The 22,824-nt window shown below is 39.5% G+C and overlaps 2 protein-coding genes and 1 long non-coding RNA gene across 7 annotated transcripts in view; 1 reads left to right on the forward strand and 2 right to left on the reverse strand.

Moving 5' to 3' along the window:
* LOC145307424 (phosphatidylinositol-3,5-bisphosphate 3-phosphatase MTMR4-like) overlaps window positions 1–22,824 on the forward strand; it is an 85,172-nt gene that overhangs the window by 30,678 nt on the left and 31,670 nt on the right. For all 5 annotated transcript variants that reach the window (XM_080149863.1, XM_080149864.1, XM_080149866.1 and 2 more), the window contains exons 16-19: window positions 6,050–6,127; window positions 7,023–7,120; window positions 8,149–8,217; window positions 22,246–22,303. In XM_080149863.1, coding sequence (XP_080005989.1) covers window positions 6,050–6,127; window positions 7,023–7,120; window positions 8,149–8,217; window positions 22,246–22,303 — 303 coding nt within the window. The remainder of the gene's footprint in view (window positions 1–6,049; window positions 6,128–7,022; window positions 7,121–8,148; window positions 8,218–22,245; window positions 22,304–22,824) is intronic.
* Window positions 9,922–10,198, reverse strand: LOC145307465 (uncharacterized). Its single transcript, XR_013875480.1, has 2 exons — window positions 10,098–10,198; window positions 9,922–9,951 (listed from the first exon to the last, which is right to left on the reverse strand). It is a non-coding gene; the product is annotated as an uncharacterized LOC145307465 (long non-coding RNA).
* LOC145307514 (uncharacterized) lies at window positions 13,380–21,670 on the reverse strand. The gene is made up of 2 exons (XM_080149971.1): window positions 21,466–21,670; window positions 13,380–21,319 (listed from the first exon to the last, which is right to left on the reverse strand). The coding sequence occupies exon 2, from the start codon at window positions 20,670–20,672 to the stop codon at window positions 13,380–13,382; it is 7,293 nt and encodes a 2,430-aa protein (XP_080006097.1). The 5' UTR covers window positions 20,673–21,319; window positions 21,466–21,670.

The following is a 22,824-nucleotide window of genomic DNA, read 5'->3' on the forward strand; positions in this document are numbered from 1 at the left end:
AATCAACGAACCATTACAGATTTCATTTTGGGACTTTCCTTCTAGGGCCTTGTGGAGCAAAAGACCCCAAAAAACACTAGAAATATGAGTTCTGACCTTATTTTTAAAGATATCTACCTGATTTTTTAAAAATAATACTTTTTCAACATAACCGATTGAAGAAACCATTACGGATTTCATTTTGGGACTTTCCTTCTAGGGGCTTGTGGAGCAATAGACCCCCCAAAACACTAAAAATATGAGTTCTGACCTTATTTTTTAAGATATCAACCTGTTTTTTTTTATAATATTTTTTTAACATAACCGAATCAACGAACCATTACAGATTTCATTTTGGGACTTTCCTTCTAGGGGCTTGTGGAGCAATAGACCCCCCAAAACACTAAAAATATGAGTTCTTACCTTATTTTTTAAAGATATCAACCTGATTTTTTTCAATAATACTTTTTTAACATAACCGAATCAACGAACCATTACAGATTTCATTTTGGGACTTTCCTTCTAGAGCTAGTGGAGCAAAAGACTCCAAAAAAACACTAAAAGAAAATTGAAGAAACCATTACGGATTTTATTTTGGTACTTTCCTTCTAGGGGCTTGTGGAGCAAGACCCCCAAAATCTACGTACTATTACAGATTTCATTTTAGGACTCTCTTTCTAGGGGCTTGTGGAGCAAAAGACCCCAACACTAAAAATATGAGTTCTGAGCTTATTTTTAAATATATCAAACTGGTTTTTTAAAAATAATACTTTTTTAACATAACCGAACTAAAAAACCATTACGGATTTCATTTTGGGACTTTCCTTCTAGGGGCTAGTGGAGCAAAGATCCCCAAAACACTAAAAATATGAGTTCTGAGCTTATTTTTAAAGATATTAACCCGATTTTTTTATAATACTTTTTTAACATAACCAAATCAACGAAACAATACAGATTTCATTTTGGGACTTTCCTTCTAGAGCTAGTGGAGCAAAAGACTCCAAAAAACACTAAAAATAGGAGTTCTGAGCTTATTTCTAAAGATGTCAACCTGATTTTTTAAAGAAAACTTTTTTAACAACTGACTTAATGAACCATTGCAGATTTCATTTTGGGACTTTACTTCTAGGGACTAGTGGAGCAAAAGACCCCCCAAAACACTAAACATATGAGTTCTGACCTTATTTTTAAAGATATCAACCTGATTTTTTTAAAACACTTTTTTACACTGAACTTGGTAACTTTTACAGATTTAATTTTGGGACTTTCCTTCTAGAAGCTAGTGAAGCAAAACACTAGAAATATTTTTTTAATGTGAAATTTTTTCACATAAATGAACTATGTAATCATTACAGATTTTGATTTCCTTGTAGGGTCCAATGAAAATGCGCTTGAATCAATTCACAGTCATATTCAAATATTATGTAGTATTCTTAAAAAAATTACATTAAGACAACTAGATTAAGGTTTCATAATACTTGGTATAGAAATACTGTACAAAGACTAAAAATGATGATGTATCCTAACAAATTTAAAAAAAATTAAAAAAGTCAAAAACTATCTACATAATTGAAAAAAATTAAGTATTCAGTGTAAAAAAAGTAAACTATTAGTTATTGATTGGTTTTTCAATTGCAACAAATACAGCATGTCTTTTGCCCCACTAGCTTCTAGAAGGAAAGTCCCAAATGAAATCTGTAAAAGTTACCAAGTTCGGTTATGTTAAAAAAGTGTTAAAAAAATCAGGTTGATATCTTTAAAAATAAGGTCAGAACTCATATTTTTAGTGTTTTAGGGGTCTTTTGCTCCACTACACCCTAGAAGGAAAGTCCGAAAATGAAATCTGTAATGGTTCATTAAGTCAGTTGTTAAAAAAGTTTTCTTTAAAAAATCAGGTTGACATCTTTAGAAATAAGCTCAGAACTCCTATTTTTAGTGTTTTTTGGAGTCTTTTGCTCCACTAGCTCTAGAAGGAAAGTCCCAAAATGAAATCTGTATTGTTTCGTTGATTTGGTTATGTTAAAAAAGTATTATAAAAAAATCGGGTTAATATCTTTAAAAATAAGCTCAGAACTCATATTTTTAGTGTTTTTGGGATCTTTGCTCCACTAGCCCCTAGAAGGAAAGTCCCAAAATGAAATCCGTAATGGTTTTTTAGTTCGGTTATGTTAAAAAAGTATTATTTTTAAAAAAACAGTTTGATATATTTAAAAATAAGCTCAGAACTCATATTTTTTTTTTTTTTTGGGGTCTTTTGCTCCACAAGGCCCTAGAAGGAAAGTCCCAAAATGAAATCTGTAATGGTTCGTTGATTCGGTTATGTTAAAAAAGTATTATTAAAAAAAATCAGGTTGATATCTTTAAAAATAAGGTCAGAACTCATATTTTTAGTGTCTTTTGCTCCACAAGCCCCTAGAAAGAGAGTCCTAAAATGAAATCTGTAATAGTACGTAGATTTTGGGGGTCTTGCTCCACAAGCCCCTAGAAGGAAAGTACCAAAATAAAATCCGTAATGGTTTCTTCAATTTTCTTTTAGTGTTTTTTTGGAGTCTTTTGCTCCACTAGCTCTAGAAGGAAAGTCCCAAAATGAAATCTGTAATAGTTCGTTGATTCGGTTATGTTAAAAAAGTATTATTGAAAAAAATCAGGTTGATATCTTTAAAAAATAAGGTAAGAACTCATATTTTTAGTGTTTTAGGGGGTCTATTGCTCCACAAGCCCCTAGAAGGAAAGTCCCAAAATGAAATCTGTAATGGTTCGTTGATTCGGTTATGTTAAAAAAATATTATTGAAAAAACAGGTTGATATCTTAAAAAATAAGGTCAGAACTCATATTTTTAGTGTTTTTGGGGGTCTTTTGCTCCACAAGCCCTAGAAGGAAAGTCCCAAAATGAAATCTGTAATGGTTTGTTGATTCGGTTATGTTAAAAAAGTATTATAAAAAAAATCAGGTTGATATCCTTTAAAATAAGGTCAGAACTCATATTTTTAGTGTTTTGGGGGGTCTATTGCTCCACAAGCCCCTAGAAGGAAAGTCCCAAAATGAAATCTGTAATGGTTCGTTGATTCGGTTATGTTAAAAAAGTATTATTAAAAAAAATCAGGTTGATATCTTTAAAAATAAGGTCAGAACTCATATTTTTAGTGTTTTGAGGGGGTCTATTGCTCCACAAGCCCCTAGAAGGAAAGTCCCAAAATGAAATCTGTAATGGTTCGTTGATTCGGTTATGTTAAAAAAGTATTATAAAAAAAAATCAGGTTGATATCTTTAAAAATAAGGTCAGAACTCATATTTTTAGTGTTTTGGGGGGTCTATTGCTCCACAAGCCCCTAGAAGGAAAGTCCCAAAATGAAATCTGTAATGGTTCGTTGATTCGGTTATGTTAAAAAAAGTATTATAAAAAAAATCAGGTTGATATCTTTAAAAATAAGTTCAGAACTCATATTTTTAGTGTTTTTGGGATCTTTGCTCCACTAGCCCCTAGAAGGAAAGTCCCAAAATGAAATCCGTAATGGTTTTTTAGTTCGGTTATGTTAAAAAGGTATTATTTTTAAAAAAACAGTTTGATATATTTAAAAATAAGCTCAGAACTCATATTTTTTTTTTTTTTGGGGTCTTTTGCTCCACAAGGCCCTAGAAGGAAAGTCCCAAAATGAAATCTGTAATGGTTCGTTGATTCGGTTATGTTAAAAAAGTATTATTAAAAAAAATCAGGTTGATATCTTTAAAAATAAGGTCAGAACTCATATTTTTAGTGTCTTTTGCTCCACAAGCCCCTAGAAAGAGAGTCCTAAAATGAAATCTGTAATAGTACGTAGATTTTGGGGGTCTTGCTCCACAAGCCCCTAGAAGGAAAGTACCAAAATAAAATCCGTAATGGTTTCTTCAATTTTCTTTTAGTGTTTTTTTGGAGTCTTTTGCTCCACTAGCTCTAGAAGGAAAGTCCCAAAATGAAATCTGTAATAGTTCGTTGATTCGGTTATGTTAAAAAAGTATTATTGAAAAAAATCAGGTTGATATCTTTAAAAAATAAGGTAAGAACTCATATTTTTAGTGTTTTAGGGGGTCTATTGCTCCACAAGCCCCTAGAAGGAAAGTCCCAAAATGAAATCTGTAATGGTTCGTTGATTCGGTTATGTTAAAAAAATATTATTGAAAAAACAGGTTGATATCTTAAAAAATAAGGTCAGAACTCATATTTTTAGTGTTTTTGGGGGTCTTTTGCTCCACAAGCCCTAGAAGGAAAGTCCCAAAATGAAATCTGTAATGGTTTGTTGATTCGGTTATGTTAAAAAAGTATTATAAAAAAAATCAGGTTGATATCCTTTAAAATAAGGTCAGAACTCATATTTTTAGTGTTTTGGGGGGTCTATTGCTCCACAAGCCCCTAGAAGGAAAGTCCCAAAATGAAATCTGTAATGGTTCGTTGATTCGGTTATGTTAAAAAAGTATTATTAAAAAAAATCAGGTTGATATCTTTAAAAATAAGGTCAGAACTCATATTTTTAGTGTTTTGAGGGGGTCTATTGCTCCACAAGCCCCTAGAAGGAAAGTCCCAAAATGAAATCTGTAATGGTTCGTTGATTCGGTTATGTTAAAAAAGTATTATAAAAAAAAATCAGGTTGATATCTTTAAAAATAAGGTCAGAACTCATATTTTTAGTGTTTTGGGGGGTCTATTGCTCCACAAGCCCCTAGAAGGAAAGTCCCAAAATGAAATCTGTAATGGTTCGTTGATTCGGTTATGTTAAAAAAAGTATTATAAAAAAAATCAGGTTGATATCTTTAAAAATAAGTTCAGAACTCATATTTTTAGTGTTTTGGGGGGTCTATTGCTCCACAAGCCCCTAGAAGGAAAGTGCCGAAATTCAATTTTCAAAGAAATACGTGTATATCCAGTCATATAAGAGAGCCTACAAAAAGAATTAGGTTGATAACTTTAAAAACAAGCCCACAGTACCCTCCCAAACTTTGGTACTGAATTTAATTTCCTATAAGTGTACAAACTTCCCCCCCCCCCTTACGTAGGAATCAACTTTTTAAAACACATTTTTGGTTTAATTCATGTTAAATGATAGCAATAACCATTTTTTAAATTTCTAGTACCAACAGCTACCGGCTACAACCGTTTGATAAGGTTTTTGAGCGAGAAAAAGTATTATGTGGAGATAGGTTTCGTGACTAATTTGCTCTTAAGATAGCCGAAAAATGGCAAAACGGTTGAGCCGCCAGCAGTAATCCGTTACTTTTCCAACTTTTTGTTCGATTTAGGGAAAATAGACCTACCAAGGATTATTCATGCAAAATTTTAGATCGAAATTCAAATTCTAAGTGCCATTTAATCATTGATTACGAGATGGTTGCATTAAAAACCCCCCCCCCTTAATTAACCAACCAATCAAAATTCATTAAAAGTCCCCAAAGTTGTCAAGCCAACGAATGGGAGCTATACGTTATTATGAAACTTTAGGGACTAGTGTAATAAACAGCCAATTTTCCCCTCTCTCTCTCTCTCTCTGTCCTAATTATGCTCTGGATTCAAATGGCTGCATCATATTTCTGGATTCTAAATGGGATCCCCTGCTCGGGGGGGGAGGGGGGGGGGAATAAAAATTAAGTGGTTGGAGGGGGAAAAAATGTAAAAATTAAGAAAACTGAAAACATTTTTTCCATTAACCCCCCACCCCCCTCCTTGGTGAAAAAAACTAAAAAAATGTGTGGTAGGAGGGATAAAATAAATAAAATATTACTACTTGGTGAGAAAAAACTAGGGGTGAAAAAGAAATATAAAAATTTTGGAGCCGGGGAAAAAAATAAATCTTGTGCAGAATATACACCCCTGGATGATTTTTTTCCTACTTCAATATCCAGTTATCTGACCGGATATCCGGTATTTCCTTGATATCCGGATATCCGGTATCCGCCCTAACCCTAATGCTAACATTATCCTAGTCTTTAGATTTAACCGGCCGGATATCCGGAAATTTACCAGATATCCGGCATTATAAATCAGCTGGATATCCGGCCAAATTTGCATCCGGCCCAGCCCTAATGCTAACATTATTTTAGGCTCTGGATTCAACCAAATGGCTGCATCATATTTCTGGATTATTGAAGGCCGCGGTGCGCTGTGCCACAGCTTTACAGGTATTGTTTTATACAGTTTTTTGGATCTACTGCAGTTCACGGTAAAATATTGCTGGTAACGAATATTGCCAAAAATCTATGAAAATCTATTTAAATGCTGTTGCTAGCTGCCAAACGGCTGAACGTACAGATCATGCAAGCACACCATTATAAGCGGCATAAAAAGGCCTACAAATAATATGGAATAGCCATAAATCAATTATGCATAATTATCTCGCAGTGCAGAGAAATGCGCGAAAAAGGCCTATTTTACGCGTTTTTTCTTCAGTGAAGCTTTCCCGGTGCATCATTGGATCTTGGCTATTCCAGATTATTTGTAGGCCTTCTTATACCGATTAAAATGGTGTGTGGGTATGATCTGTACGTTCAGCCGTTTGGCAGCTAGCAGCCTTTAAGATTCTTAGATTTTTGGCAATATTCGTTACCAGCAATATTTTACCATGAACTGCAGTAGATCCAGTTTTTTTCCATAAAATCACTCTATAATAATATATGATTTAAAACTTAATTATGCATAGAAAAAATACTCAATTATATAAAATGCTTTTTATATAAAATGCTTTTTATATTTGGAAAACCTGTTCTGGGACATTTATGTTTCAAATATTTAAAAATGAATTTTGAAACTAATTACTTCTTAAAAACCTTTTTTCCCTAAGACCTTATATTTGAAGATTTATTGATTTAAAGGTTCTGCCAAACATGTGCACATCTTAAATGCAAATTGCGCGGCTTGTAATAATAGTAGAAAAACGTTATGCGTATGTTAGAATCGTCATAAACTCTTATTTTTTTTTGAAAATTTAAGTACTATTTTTGTGCTACGTATAGTATAGGAGGTATGTGGTAAAATGTTCCTACTTACTTAAAAATTTTCACCCTATATTTTGTTTAGGTTGAGGGAAGGCCAGTGATTGTTCATTGTTCAGACGGGTGGGATAGAACTCCACAGATAGTCTCGCTTGCTCAACTTATACTTGATCCTTATTATAGGTAGGACAGACAGACAGACAGACAGTCAGACGGACAGATAGAAAGATAGACAGATAGATAGTTGTGACAGAACTCCACAGATAGTCTCGCTTGCTCAACTTATACTTGATCCTTACTATAGGTAGGACAGACAGACAGACATATAGATAGACAGACAGACAGACAGACAGACAGATAGATAGATAGTTTGGACAGAACTCCCCAGATAGTGTCGCTAGCTCAACTTATACTTGATCCTTATTATAGGTAGGACAGACAGACAGACAGACAAATAAATAAATAGATAGTTATGGACTTCATATATATAATACCTATGAAAGGTCTAAAAAAGTTCAATTGAAATAGATATTGAAATCATGTATTGCATTCAAGATTGGTATTTATTATGTAAAACATTAAATATTTTTGTTAAAAATCTTCAAAAATTTATGAAAAAATCTTTTAAAAGTTTTAATAAAACTTTTGTATTTAGTAGGTATAATACATTTTTGACAATAGAACGACAAAATTAGGATTTTTATTTTAATATTCACAGAAATTGTTCTTTTAGGGGTTTTTATTGTTTCTTAAAGATTATTTCATTGGTATTTTTACATAAAGCTGCATTGTAATTAAGAACCATATCGGTTCAGTGGTTGTTTGTTACATATAGAATGACATTCTGTGACTTCTATATAAAAAAATAAGCAGTTAAAATGTTGTTATATATAAAATTGATAGACTACCTAAATGTTTTTAAAAATAAGAAATTAAGAAAATATACCTACTCTAATGAGTCAAAATATAACAAAAACTATTGATAAAAATATTTAAAAAATCAAACATGGTTTTTTTTGTGCCAACCCTGATTCAAAGCCATACTGTATATAACTATTCTTAAAATTGTAGAACTATGGAGGGTTTCCAGATTCTTGTTGAGAAAGAGTGGCTGGATCTTATAACTATTTTAAAATTCTAGAACTATGGAGGGTTTCCAGATTCTTGTTGAGAAAGAGTAGCTGGATCTTATAACTATTTTAAAATTCTAGAACTATGGAGGGTTTCCAAATTCTTGTTGAGAAAGAATGGCTGGATTTTGGACATAAGATGTCGGACAGGTACAATGCTAGTTTCTACCAATGGATATAGAATTTACGTGGATATTATGACAGGGTAAAAATTGTCATAAAGACTATAAGCACCTTCCAGCAGTGATTATAAATGTTTTTTTTTTTTTTTAAATATACTAGGGTTATGTTTAATATCATTATATCAATTTAAAAAGTTTAGTTTCACCATGGTTTTATATGTATAAAACTTTGAAATGTTAGACATTTTGTGACTAAATATCAACAAATGTTTTGTTGAGTTCAAACTGCTATGACACTAAAGTAAACTTTTTTGATGAAAAAGGGATGGTAACTTGTAATATTATAAACCGTTTTATTAGTGTACTTTCGTAATTTATAGCATTTGATTATGTTTTGGCAAATTATTTTATTTTAACTTTTAAATTCAACAAAACATTTATAATATTTTGTCAAAAAATGCTTAACATTTCAAAGTTTTGTTTATAGAAAACCATGGTGAAATTTAAATTTTTTAGTCGATATAACGAAATTAAACATAACCCTACCTAGTATATTCACCAAAAAACATTTATAATCACTGCTGGAAGGTGTTAGAATCACTTGCTCTTGTTCGTGGATAGTCCCCTTAAAAAAGAGTATTTGAAATCTTGTAGATAGACCCCATAATGTTTTGAGTTTTTGATGGGGCATGTAAAGACCTTTCTATAGACAACTTAGCCAGGTTGCTAACCCAATCCTAGCTAATTTAGCATCAAAGAGAAATACCATTGAGGACTGATAATAGACGGACCATTCATGTTTCATTGTTTGATGGGTCTGTCTTTTATGCCAAATTAGCAAGGATAGAGTAAGAAACCTGGTTAAGTTGTCTATAGAAAGGTCTTTTCATGCCCTTTTAAAAACTCAAAACATTATGGTTGCAGAGTAGGTCCTATTATATATACTTTGTGTGTGGAGTGCCTCAAGGTTGCATATTAGGTCCTATTATATATAGTTAGTGGAGTGCCCCAAGGTTGCATATTAGTTCCTATTATATATAGTTAGTGGAATGCCTCAAGGTTGCATATTAGTTCCTGTTATATATAGTTAGTGGAGTGCCTCAAGGTTGTATATTAGTTCCTATTATATATAGTTAGTGGAGTGCCTCAAGGTTGCATATTAGTTCCTATTATATATAGTTAGTGGAGTGCCTCAAGGTTGTAAATTAGTTCCTATTATATATAGTTAGTGGAATGCCTAAAGGTTGCATATTAGTTCCTATTATATATAGTTTGTGGAGTGCCTCAAGGTTGCATATTAGGTCCTATTATATATAGTTAGTGGAATGCCTCAAGGTTGCATATTAGATCCTATTATATACAGTTTGTGGAGTGCCTCAAGGTTGCATATTAGTTCCTATTATATATAGTTTGTGGAGTGCCTCAAGGTTGCATAGTAGGTCCTACCATATATAGTTTGTGGAGTGCCTCAAGGTTGCATAGTAGGTCCTACCATATATAGTTAGTGGAATGCCTCAAGGTGTGCGGGAAGGATGCTGTATCCCCCTTGAGGCTTAAGACTTACAGACAGGGTAGTTATAGAGCAGCTTTAGCAAAATGTTCTACCTGTGACTGCAATGCAGGGAAGGATCAAATTACCACAAGAATCCAGAGGTATCCAGAGGATGCGCGGGGCCAGACGGGGGGGACTGTTGGGATCTCCAGGTGGGCCTTGGTGCATTTATGGATGGTCTGTAATTTGTGGAAGTGTTGATGTTTAGGCCTAAACAAATAGAGTTATATTTTGGGAAATTTGGTGGAAACCTAAACTTCACCCGGCCTAAGCTATTGTCCTATCCTCCCCCCAATTACATTATTTGTTAATAGGGAAAGGTGGAAAGGTTAATAATTTGAAGAACTAAGCTGTACCTGGATGTTAATTCTGGACAGCTTAGTTTTCCAAAGAGCCGGCAGACATTATAATTAAGCGGTCTGAAAAATGAAAATCTTTAAATTGCTATTTGCAACCGCGAAATTATGATGTCTGCCGCAGTGAGCCGCAGGCAGCCTCTGTTCTTCTCCAAATTTGGTGGCCTGAAAGTGTACATACATTAGCGTACATGACACTCCCGGCAAGAAAAAGAAGAACATAGGGCTGCGGGCTGATCACTGCAATGTACAATATACAGTGGAGAAAAAAGAATACATGACAATACACCCCCGAAGCCGTCACCGCTGGACCTTTAAAAAATGGAAGTGGCATTCGGAGTGGCGTATGGAGTGGCTGGTCATCACATTTTTTCTTTTGGAATTATTATGTCTTTTCTGAAAGACATTGGTTTTAGATTTGAACAAAAAATAAAAGGAAAGGAAAACATTTGAAAGGGAAGCAAAAAAAATCTATATTTTTAGGTGCTGAAAGCTGATGCAGAGGTTGTCCAACTTGAGGGCCTCAATCTCTGCCCTGGCGGCTGCTGTTTGTGCCTGCAGCTGGGTGACCTGCTTGAGCGCCTGTTTGGAAGTTTTTTTTACTTTTCTGAACTTGGTCAGTGACATTTGGCGCCAAGGGGTCACCACCTTTGGGCGCTTCCACGCCGGGGCGATAGACCAATGGAACGCCTCAGCCGCTGGTCCCATCTCCAACGCAAGCCTAAATACCCTGTCCCGCAACACATTGATCTCATACCTGGCGATGTTTTCAGGCATGCGGGGGGCCCAGGATGTCCAACTGTCTAAGTCCTCCTCAATACTGGAGAACCGGCGAGCGTGGCGGTTCAAATACCGGGAGTTCAACTTATCCTGGGGAAAGAGTCTGGCGTGTTCCTCCAGGCCGCGGCGGATCATCTCCATGGAGCCGCGAATATCACGGACTTCACGTTTTACGTGCTTCATGTGATCATAGGGCTCTAGGGAGGACAGCAAGTGGAATGGCACACTCATTTTGAATGAATTCGGGTTTTATCTGAAAGCATTAAAATTCTGATAAAAATTGATAAAATGAAACTTGTAGCGGCACAAACAGGATGAGAAAAAATAATAATTTTATTTATCGACACATTTTTTCTTTAATAGAAAATTTTTATAGAGACTTAATAGAGACGGTCTGTTACAGGTATATAGCCGTAACCGTCCTGGCGTGAGGGGTCATAGGTGTTATCATGATGACTCTCACTTTGGAAGTGACGGACGTATCTACCCTGTGGTGTGTTGACATGATTGTGTGCATATCTATCATCATAGTCTGCTGGTCGGCGGTAGTCTTGACGTACAGCAGGTGATGGTGACCGTCGTTGTGTAGGTGAACGTTGTCTCGGGGGAGAACGCCTTCTAGAATAAGAACGGCGTTTTGGGGAATAGTGTTGTGTAGAATAACGGCGCCTAGATGGCGAGCGCCGTTTTGGAGACGAGCGGGAGCGTGAGCGCTGTCTTGAGGTGGAGGGTTCCTGCTGTTTGACCTTTGAAACTTTTTGTTTTTTCCTTCTTGAACCAGAATTCTGGAGACCGTGGGTTTTCAAAGAAGGTTTGGTGGTATGCCTACAGTCAGGGCAAGCTTGATTTCTGCAGTAGAGCATTTTACTATTATGCTTTGGAATCTGGCTGATGGAATTTTGCATGTTGGCAGAAGTCTTTTTTCTGTATTCATAGAACTTCTGTTCACGGTGGAACTCTAAACGGGCGAGTGTGGTTTCCATCGCTGCTTCCTTGCCTCTGAGGTATTCCGCCTGTACGTAAAGGGAGTACATTTTTTGGAATCTGGGGGCGGATACATCATCCTTTCCAAGCAGCTCATGTATCAGATCAAGTTGGTGCCATCTGTCGAAAAAGGTGGGCATTGGGCTAGCATGGAATGTTTGATAGAGATTATCAATACTCTTTGTCAATTCACTGTCCATGTTACACGGGGGGGGTTTAGGCTCCTAGGGAAATTTTTGTTTGTATAATATCTCGAGGCGGGCTCGCTTCTGAGCCTCTTCCCTAACCTGGCGGGTACTTGAACAGTGGGTGCCTTTTAGAGTCCAAGCCGGGATTTGAACGTATTCTTCTTCGCTAGGTAGGAAGTTTCCACCCTGGTTGTCGGTGACGTCTATCTTGTGCAGTTCCTGGTTAATTTTTTCTTCAAGAGTTTTGATATTTTCTTGAGCACACAATATAGCTTCCAATAATGTATTTTCAGCTTCAAGCATCTCCCGTATATCCGGGTTGTTGACATTCTGGAACAGAGCGGGTTCAATTCGGGTAACGGAGCTTGGGTGTAGTCGATTTAGCAGCTCCTTTCTCTTCTCCTTTAGATCTTTTTCGACAACAGCTAGCGGTTTGGTTAGAGGGGCGCTGAGAACGGGGCCGTTGTTAGAGATGGCGGAAATGTTGGAATCCATCCTGGAATAAAAAAAGATTTTGTTTATAAAAGAGAAAGAGAAGGCTTTTATGGGGTGTATTGTTTACAATGGTTTATAATATTCGTAAAGCTAAAGGAAGATTGGCAAATAATGATTATTATATAAGAACATTTAAGTTTAATATTTGATAACACTAATCCAGGTTTTCTTCGGCTGGAATCAATTTATCGGTTATTGATGTAGAACCATCATCCTCGTAGGTGGGTTAAACTTCTAGAGGCAATTCATCATTTAATAATAAAATTATTAAGGGCATTAATCATCATTTACTTGTTATAATTTAACATTTAATAATATGATTATTAACATTATTAACAGGTGTGTGAACCTGTAAGTAGGATTCTTCTTTTGTTGTAATTTAATATTTAATAATAACATTATTAATATTAATTGTTGGTTTGTAAGGCAATTACAGCCGTATTCAGGGAGGTGGGCCAATTCAGCCTTTATTTAATAGGTAGGTTTTTTATGTCTTCGGCACTTACAGCCTTTATTTATTTGAATGAGAAATTTGTCACAAATGCATATCATGGAAATGCGTGTCTGTGAGGTTAAAATTATTATCTTCGGCAACTACAGCCTTTATTAGTGGGTTTAAAATTGAATCATGCAGATCATGGAAATGCGTGTCAATGAGGGTAAAATTATTATCTTCGGCAACTACAGCCTTTATTAGTGGTTTAAAATTGAAGCATGCAGATCATGGAAATGCGTGTCAATGAAGTTAAAATTATTATCTTCGGCAATTTCAGCCAACGTTTAGCGGGTGTAACTCATGTGCGATGCATTGTGTTATCCCGTTACAGGAATGGTTTTAATGGGAGGTTTTTAGTTTGCGTTGCTCCGAAGTGTAAGACTCGTCACACTTGGAGGCCGCGGATCTGATCTGGTCAATTAGCGCGAGCTCGTCCTCGGAGAACAGGATGGCAATGTGCCGGACACTTCTTCTGGTTTCATGAAACTCTTCCTTCCAGTGTTTCCGCCAACGGATAATTACCTGACGGACGATACCATCATCAGAAGTGATGAGGTGTAGGACCTGGCCAAGGCGCCAGAGTTGATCGCCAATCAACTCATCTGGGGACCGGAGGAAAACAACGATATCCATTTCTTTTGGTTGTGGACCTGTTTTGCCAAATTTCTTTGGTCTTGGAATGTAATCTGGAAGGCGTTCATACAGCCAGATCTGCCACCATGATTGATAGAGGCGTTCCATCTGTTCCAATAGGCGGGATGGTTGCTCTACCCTCATTGGTCCAGTCGGTGCACGCCTGTTATTCCTGCCGTGTATCAGACGGTTAGGCGTGATAAGGTCTGCGTGACCTATATCCTCCGTTCTGGATACCGTACAGATTGGCATGTTGTTTATTTCATTGGCAATGTATGAAAAGGCGGTCTCAAAAGACATGACGTCCAGCTTGAGACCGTTGAATGTTGCATGGAACAGAGTTTTGATCTCTTTGATTGAGCGTTCCACGCAACCTTGATAATTGTGGGCAGCAGTGGGACCGATCTCGTACTCTATGCTGCAGCTTTTTCCATTGAGCGTTTTAGTGATGTCAGCCATGGAAAACTCCGATTTTGCTACGCCTTTTATGAGCTGTGCTCCTGGGTCGATGAAGACCTTTTTAGGGTAGCAATAACGATGAACGAATCGTTGGAATGCTTGGAGAAAGGCGTCTGTGTTATACTTAGTCATAACATAACACGCTGTTGCGGATGAGGCTGGGTCTCTACAGACTAGACCCCAAACCTTGACTGTGGACCTGTGGTTGTGTTCACAGTGAGCCAAGAACGGACCCATCAGGTCAAGTTGGCAGTAGTAGAACGGGGGAGCAATGGTCAATCTGTTTTGGTGGATTGGTCCCATTTCAGCTTCTAGAAGCTTGGCCTTGAACCTACGACAATGTGGGCAAGCCGCTCTAATCTCTTTGGAGAGATCTCTGCCATGGAGGATATAGGCGATGTGCCTAGATTCTAAGAGTGTTGCATTTACATTCCTGTGTAGTGCAAGCTCTTGGTGGGCGTATAGCATAACGGAGTATGCTATCAAGCTATACCGATCAACTATTGGTCTAACAAAGTGGAGGGGAGACAAATCAGGCATGATATTGTCAACGTCTTCAATGCTGGTGCCCTCGACAATACGACCATTGTATTTGATAATGCCGTCGTCAGTGACAACATTGTTGCCGTGGGCCTTAGAGTTGGAGAATTTAAGCACTTCTTTAGTGGCGAGCCTAAAGTAGTATTTCTCCGCCTTCTGAACTTCCTCGTCCAAGAGTTGGACAACCCGAGGAGTGGGTTGTGGAAGTGATGCCTTGTTGTGACGGTATGATTTAAAGTCGAAAAAGCAGAATTTTCGAACGATGGCCATGACCCGGAGAGATTTTGGCCATGACCGTTTACACGGGTCGTAGAGATAACTCGAGAACTTGGTTATCTCTGCCGTTCTTTCTTGGGGTGATTTCTTATCACCATGGAGGATTTTGACCTCGTGGGCAGCGGCCTGTTTCGCTTCCATTGTTAGTTTAAGATCTTGGAAGGATTGGGCTGGCATGTCCTGGTAATCAAGATACATCCAGGGTTTGCCATTTTGCCATTCAGATTTGGCGTCGATGTCCTTAATAGTGGCAAGGAACCGGGTGCCGAGATCCGCGATGTTGTTTTCTGACTCAACATGACGCCATTGATCCGGGGATGAGAACCGTCGAATTTCGATGACGCAGCTACGTACGCCCAGAGAAAGAGGACGTGCGTCTTGGTGAAGCCATGACAACACAACAGTAGAGTCTGTGAAATAGGTGACTTTGTCGACCTTGTCTTTGAGATTCTTGGCAACGGTTGTTGCAAGAATGGTGCCTACAACGGCTGCCCTTAGCTCTGCTCGAGGGATAGTGCTGCCAGTCACGATCTTTGACTTGGCAGCGGCCAATCGGACAGTGACCTCCCCCGAGAGAGATGTTGACCTAACATGCACACACACGATTGCCATGTTTTGGCTAGCATCAACGGATACTAGCAGATCAACTTTGGGTTGGGAGTTTGCCGGGATTACCGACCGTGGACAGGAAACTGACGCGAGTTGTTGCATCGTTTCAATGTTGGTCACCCATGTTGGAAGCAGTTTGGTTGGGAGCCCATCGTCCCAACCAGTAGCGTAAGAGAGGAGATCGTGATAGTCTGCTTTGAATTTAGCAGTCACGGGGGTGCAGAATCCGAGAAGGTCGAAGTTTGAGGCAACTTGCGACAGGATGGTTCTTTTCGTGAAACTGAGTAGAAGAGCCTCTTCAAGACTGCCTTCTACTGGCGGGGGTCTTTTCCCTCGTTTTGTTTTGCCAAACGACAGGGGTTTGACATCCAAGCTGAGAGTGTCAGCTAGTGGGGCCCAGCGATAGCCGAGGTAGCTAACATGTGTGCCGTCGTTGGACACGGTGTCTTCAGGTACAGCTGAAGATTTGACAAAGCTTTTGACGCTCATGCCTGCCAAGTCAAGAGTAAATTTGACTCCCGCAATGAGTTTGTCTAGTTCAGTTGCGGAGTCTGTTGAATCAGAAGTATCATCAACATAAGTTTTGGTTCTGAGAACCTGGGCACCTGCGGTATGTTCAGGGTGGTTGTCCATGACATACTGAGCTACCTGTTCAAGGCCTTCTGCAGTTTGATTGCCAGAAGGTTTGACCCCATAAATGATGGTACGCATGATGCGCGTTCTGACAGTGCCACCAGGGGTAAGGCTATCAACCCACAAGTACTTGTGCCAGCGGAAATCAGATGGATCCAACTTGATCTGGTTGTACGCCATCCGTATGTCGCATGCGAAAGCATGTGGTCCTGCTCTGAAGTTGATGTCCAGAGCTAAGATTTTTTCGAGCCTGTTTGTGCCCTTTGCTAGGACATCGTTCAGACTTTTACCTGAGGAGGTAGTTGCAGACGCATCAAAGACAACTCTAACTGGAGTGGAGAGAGAATTTTCTTTAGTGACGAAGCGCCAAGGGAGGTAGTATTCTCCTGGCAGATTGTCTACTAAGGCTCGTTCCTCAGGGGACAGGTCATCAATGTCACATGAATAGCCGTTTAGTGCCAACTTGTCATGTGATGCCATAACTTGCAGTTTGGCCTCTGGATCTTTCTGCAGTTTTCGCAGCTGCGATTCCAGAACTTTGAGGGCCCTATTTTTGTTTGGTTGTAACTCCTTGACCGGATCAGCAATGAAGGGAAGAGATGCTACGATCCGGCGTTCGTCAGGTAGGAATTTGATGGCTTTTTTTATTAGGAGTTGTTCGGCCTCTTCTCTGAGAGAAGTTGCATCCAGAATGTCTCCGTTTTTGCAATCATTGCATCCACGGCATGCTATGCAACGGTAAGGTGCTTGAGTGCCTATGTCTTCACTCTCAAGATACTTCCGTTCATGTCGTTTGACGTGTTGAATATCGGAGCTGTATGTATGAACATCCAGCGAAGTGTCCTCCTCTGTTTTTTCCTCAACAGTGATTGGATGGAGGTATGGAAAGGTGTCGGTTAAGGAATCCGCGCACCAATTCCTACCACTGTTCAGAAGTGTTTCAGTGGTATAGCGGTAAGCAGACAACTCGTTGGTGAAAAAGAGAGCAGCACCAACAAAGTTTACAGTCTCGGCTGCTTTGGCCCAAGCCTTGTGGGGACCACCGAGTACACCTGTGTGGCCATCAATGCCCTTGAGTGGGCTTCTGTATAAGGATAAGCCACAGGGCAGTGAGCAGATACGCATTGGGAACAAGTAGTTGTACTTGATCCCCAAGATTATGTCGACTTGGCCTCCGCCAATGACATCTGGTACAGTAGGGAGAAGCTCGTGGCCTTTGTAGTGATTTGCGAGGTCACCATAAGGCTCTGTGAGTTCCCAACGAGGAAATGGGGCCGTCAGTGTGTCCATTTTTGCAGCAATTATAGTTGCGGACATGGCACTGTCGACTAATGGCAGTGTGAACTTGTCACTGCCATAGGGAAGATGGACGACTTTACCACCCGCTACATTCATGAGGGTGGGTCCAGGGCGGTGTTCTGTGGCATTTAGTCTAGCCGCTGCAGAAGCTGAAACTGCGGCTGTACCACAACCGCTGTCGTAAAAGACAAACAGCGGATTGCCGGAAAGATCAGGGACGTTTTGGCACATGAAGATGCCTGGGGCAGCAACATCAGGGAAGGTGTTGGGGTCGGAAACGTCAGGTGTGGTGTCAGAGGTTTGGAGATTCATGGTAATATTATCCATGAACAGAAGGTTGCCAGATGTTATAGGAACATCCTTGGGCAATGACTTGCGGAAATCGTCTAACCTCTTTTTATTCTGCTCGACATGAATAGAGCAGGCGAGGATATGCTTTTGCACGCGATGAGCAGACGCGTACTGGCAATTGTCAGCTTGACAGTAAAAGGTGGTGCGACAGTCATTTTTGTGGTTGTTCCACCATTCGTCAATATTGTCGAAATTGACGCTGGCATCCATTCTGAGGCACCTGTGACAGGCTTTTGTCTTGCCATGGAGTTGACGTTTCTCCTTATGTGGTGTATTGATGTACACCTGGCATTGGAACAAATATGTGTGTTTGTTCTGACAAAGCGCGCAATCAGTTGGTACAGGCTTAGAAGCAGCGCCTGTGTATGTTAAAAGTGGAATGGGTGTCTTAGCGGACTTATCAGAGGCCCTGCCTTTAGGGCGTTGTTTTGGGTCCTCTGAGGCCGAGAAAGTGGAGGCCGTGTAAGTTTGAGAGGCTGGTTTACTCCGGTTCGAGTTTTTCTGACCAGGGTTGTTACCAGTCTGGTTGGACTGTCTATTGCCGGAGTTGCCGCTGCTCAAGTTGGTATTGTTACCACCAGAGGATGCGGTACCAGTATGGAGGGATGCTCCTTCATGCTGGTTAAGTTGGTATTGGAGCTGACGTAGTTCGCAATCCAAGAAGAGGAGAAGTTGCTCATAGCAGTACTGGCCATCTTCCTCCCCATTTTCGTCTGCGCTAAGCAGGAATTTTTTAGACATCTCCTTAAAGTAGTCCCCTTTAAGAAGGTTCAGTACAGAGTTGGCGATGTCCGTTTTGCCGTGGTACAAGGCTTGCTCTGCATCATTCTCTTTTGCAAATTCTTGGGTATCAGCAAGTAATGAACGGAGTTTTACCATCCATGTGATCTGCTGTTCCCAGTTGTATTTAGGGCATGGTCCCAGTTCCATGATTTTAGCCTTACGTTTGGCTATGATGCTGGTTTTGCTGCCGTAGTGGAACGACAGCTGCTTCATACAAGCCTTAATAGATTTTTCGGCTGAGCACAACATCTGCGCATTGCCCTGGAGACAGTTTTCTTTCAGGATTTCCAATGCTTCGACTTCTGCTATAGACGGCATTGAGTCGATATAAATCTGGAACTTCTTTTGGAATGTAAAGAGGTCAAGTTTATCTGTTTTGGCCCCAGAAAAGTGAGGGATAGGGATGTTGGAAGAACGCTGGTTGAAAGAGTGTCCTGAGATAGGCACTCCGAAACGGTCCCTCAAGCGTTCAACGTATGATTCCACGCTGGATATTTCAGTTTCGAGCGTGGTGGACTGGGCATCCAATGCTGTCGCATCTTCCTCCATGTCCGTAAGCATCGCGTCCTCACAAAGCGTTTTGGCTTTATGTAAGGAACGCTGTGCCTTTTCGAGTAGCTCTTTGAATTGAGCATTAAGTTTATTGAATTGACCTAACTGCTTAACTTCGGTCGTTTTAAGGTCGCCGAACTTTTCGCAGAGATCGTCGAGCTCAACAAGCAAGGGGTCCCTTTTTTGTTTTACCCTTGCTTGTTTTACCGCGTATGTCGTAGGATTTATGCGGTTGGGGATGGGAGCTGTTTGCTGGGGCATAGTTGCAGCAGGAACAGCTGTGGCCTGAGTCGTAACTGCTGGAGGCACAATTACTTGGCCATCACATGGTAAAGTACCTGCCTCGGATCCGACTGCTGAAGTGGTAGTCGAGTCGTCAGAGCAAGTAGAGAGAGGTACTGCTGGAGCAGCAGTCGTCGTAATCGGTTGAGCTTTCAAACGTGATGTACGATGTTCATGAATGAACTCGATTTTTGAGCGCATGGCTATACGTAGCTGTAACGCTTTGTTCATGTCAGCTTCGGTGACCCTTGGGTCTGGGCTGTTGCGAAAGAAAGCTATGATGTGGCGAATCGACGAGGCTTTTTCTTCCAACAATGATAGACTATTGTCTAGCTTTTCAATGCTAAACCTGTCAGGGTTATTTATGATGCTCTGACAGTCTTCGTCTATCATCATGCACTCATCGCATTCGATGATGAGTTTGGTTGCCTCATCAGTCATGGTTGGGGTTTGTGCTGTAACAAGCGCAGATAGATCGACACTAATATTGTGTGTCGATGTGGAAGCGTTATAAGCGGAGCCTGGGAGGTGGTCGTGTAATGGGAACTGTTCAGGGTTATAAAAAACCTCGTCCTGAACCTCTTTCTGTAAATCTTCAGAATAGAGTTGTTCCAAAGCTTCTTCAAGAATTGAAGCTGATTTTTGGAAGGATGGTATGGGGGAATAATTATCCCAATCTAGTTGCTGTGGGGCTAGCTCAAACTCTTCAGTATCTGTAGGGGTTGTGGGGGTTTGTGGTGAAAGGCCGTTATACGGATGTATAACGGGAAAAGTTACCAGTGGATCAACAGGTGAGGAGGGTAAGTGGGGGGCTGCAAGTAGTTGGGGAGCTGCAGGGGGTGTAGGGAATCCTCGGATAGGTGACGGGGATGGGCTACGGTGGTGGCTGTTTTGGCCTGGGGGGGTGCGACTAACGCTGGGCCTGCGTGAGGAAACGACGGGCCTAGAGTTGCGGTCAACCGGTTTTTGCCGTTGAAGTAGCGCTTTTTTTGTTTTAAGGAGTTTTTTGGCGCGTAATTCAAACGGGGTGTTGAGTTTATGTTTTTTGGCTAAAACTCTGACGGTTTTAGGCCGACGACTCGCAACAGTCGCAGAGTCGGATTGTGAACGTTTGGTGTGAGAAGGGGTGGGGTGTGAGTTAGATGGATGATAGAGGGTGTTATGCCTTGAGCGTGTAATTGCTCCGGGCGGTTTAGTGAGGAAAATCTCCTTCATTGACCACTGAATGCTGTTGTTAATTTATTTATTTAAATTATAACCTCTCTTTAGCTTATATTTTTTTTTGGTGTTTTTATATTTTTGTGTTTTTACAACAAATAAATGATGAGGGGAGAACCTTCACCGAATTTTTGTTGTCTTTAATATGGCGCAGTATGGGAGGGACCGCAAGCTATCAGGGAGATGAAAAGGGGTAGGGGGGAAAACAGGTTCAGATTATTTAACAGCTATATTGTTAAATAAGAGGACAAGGAGTTGTCCTATGGGTAGGGAGAAAAACAGGTTCGGATTACTTAACAGTTATTGTTAAATAAGAGGACAAGGAGTTGTCCTATGGGTGGGTGGCACTTAGTTGTAAAGCACCTCAGCAGCTGTACAGAATTAACAGTCTGTAAACATCAATGTGCGGGAAGGATGCTGTATCCCCCTTGAGGCTTAAGACTTACAGACAGGGTAGTTATAGAGCAGCTTTAGCAAAATGTTCTACCTGTGACTGCAATGCAGGGAAGGATCAAATTACCACAAGAATCCAGAGGTATCCAGAGGATGCGCGGGGCCAGACGGGGGGGACTGTTGGGATCTCCAGGTGGGCCTTGGTGCATTTATGGATGGTCTGTAATTTGTGGAAGTGTTGATGTTTAGGCCTAAACAAATAGAGTTATATTTTGGGAAATTTGGTGGAAACCTAAACTTCACCCGGCCTAAGCTATTGTCCTATCCTCCCCCCAATTACATTATTTGTTAATAGGGAAAGGTGGAAAGGTTAATAATTTGAAGAACTAAGCTGTACCTGGATGTTAATTCTGGACAGCTTAGTTTTCCAAAGAGCCGGCAGACATTATAATTAAGCGGTCTGAAAAATGAAAATCTTTAAATTGCTATTTGCAACCGCGAAATTATGATGTCTGCCGCAGTGAGCCGCAGGCAGCCTCTGTTCTTCTCCAAATTTGGTGGCCTGAAAGTGTACATACATTAGCGTACATGACACAAGGATCCATATTAGGTCCTATTATATATAGTTAGTGGAGTGTCTCAAGGTTGCATATTAGGTCCTATTATATATAGTTAGTGGAGTGTCTCAAGGATGCATATTAGGTCCTATTATATATAGTTAGTGGAGTGCCCCAAGGTTGCATATTAGGTCTTATTATATATAGTTAGTGGAGTGCCTTAAGGTTGCATAGTAGGTCCTACCATATATAGTTAGTGGAGTGCCTCAAGGTTGTATATTAGTTCCTATTATATATAGTTAGTGGAGTGCCTCAAGGTTGTATATTAGTTCCTATTATATATAGTTAGTGGAGTGCCTCAAGGTTGTATATTAGTTCCTATTATTTATAGTTTGTGAAGTGCCTCAAGGTTGCATATTAGGTCCTATTATATATAGTTTGTGGAGTGCCCTAAGGTTGCATATTAGGTCCTATTATATATAGTTAGTGGAGTGCCTTAAGGTTGCAGAGTAGGTCCTATTATATATAGTGCCTCAAGGTTGCATATTAGGTAATATTATATATAGTTAGTGGAGTGCACCAAGGTTGTATACTAGGTCCTATTATTTTGTTTATTACAGGTGTGGGCAAGGTCTGGGTAGCCAGGATCAGAATGAGAGGTCACCAATATTTCTACAGGTATGTTGCTAACATGTCAGCCATGACCATTTATTTCATTGCAGGGAGGGAGGGGACATTGGACTGTAAATTATAGTGGTAGCTTTAGTTTTATCAACATGTTCTTGCATGGATAAGCTTTTAAACTTTGGGTACTTTTATTAGATCTCAATGCCATGCATGTATTTTATTCCTAATAAAAGCTAGTCTATAATTCACTTCTGTCCACACCAATTCGTAACTCTATGGGGGAAATATGAATTTCTAAGCTGCTAATTAAGATAATTGGCTGATTTTTTTTAATATTGATTCTATACCAATGAGAATGTAGTATGTAATTTACTTAGTCAGTTGTTCTTCCAGTCATGCTATAAACTGGCAGTATCTTACCTTTACATATATAAATTACTTGAAATTGTTAAAAATTTTGTGTAGTAAAAGTTACACAAATATAGGTATTAAATCAGGTTTCTAAAGGAAAAAAGACAATGGCTGATAAATTGATGCACATTCCCAATTATCCGTTCTGTAGATTAATATAG

This window comes from Acartia tonsa, chromosome 15, assembly GCF_053477335.1.
Source record: "Acartia tonsa isolate MP-2025a chromosome 15, ASM5347733v1, whole genome shotgun sequence".
NCBI classification, from domain to species: domain Eukaryota; kingdom Metazoa; phylum Arthropoda; class Copepoda; order Calanoida; family Acartiidae; genus Acartia; species Acartia tonsa.

What these genes read in the sequence shown, in the direction of transcription:
- LOC145307514 (XM_080149971.1), bottom strand. Translation starts at nt 20,672, where the DNA reads ATGAAGGAGATTTTCCTCACTAAACCGCCCGGAGCAATTACACGCTCA.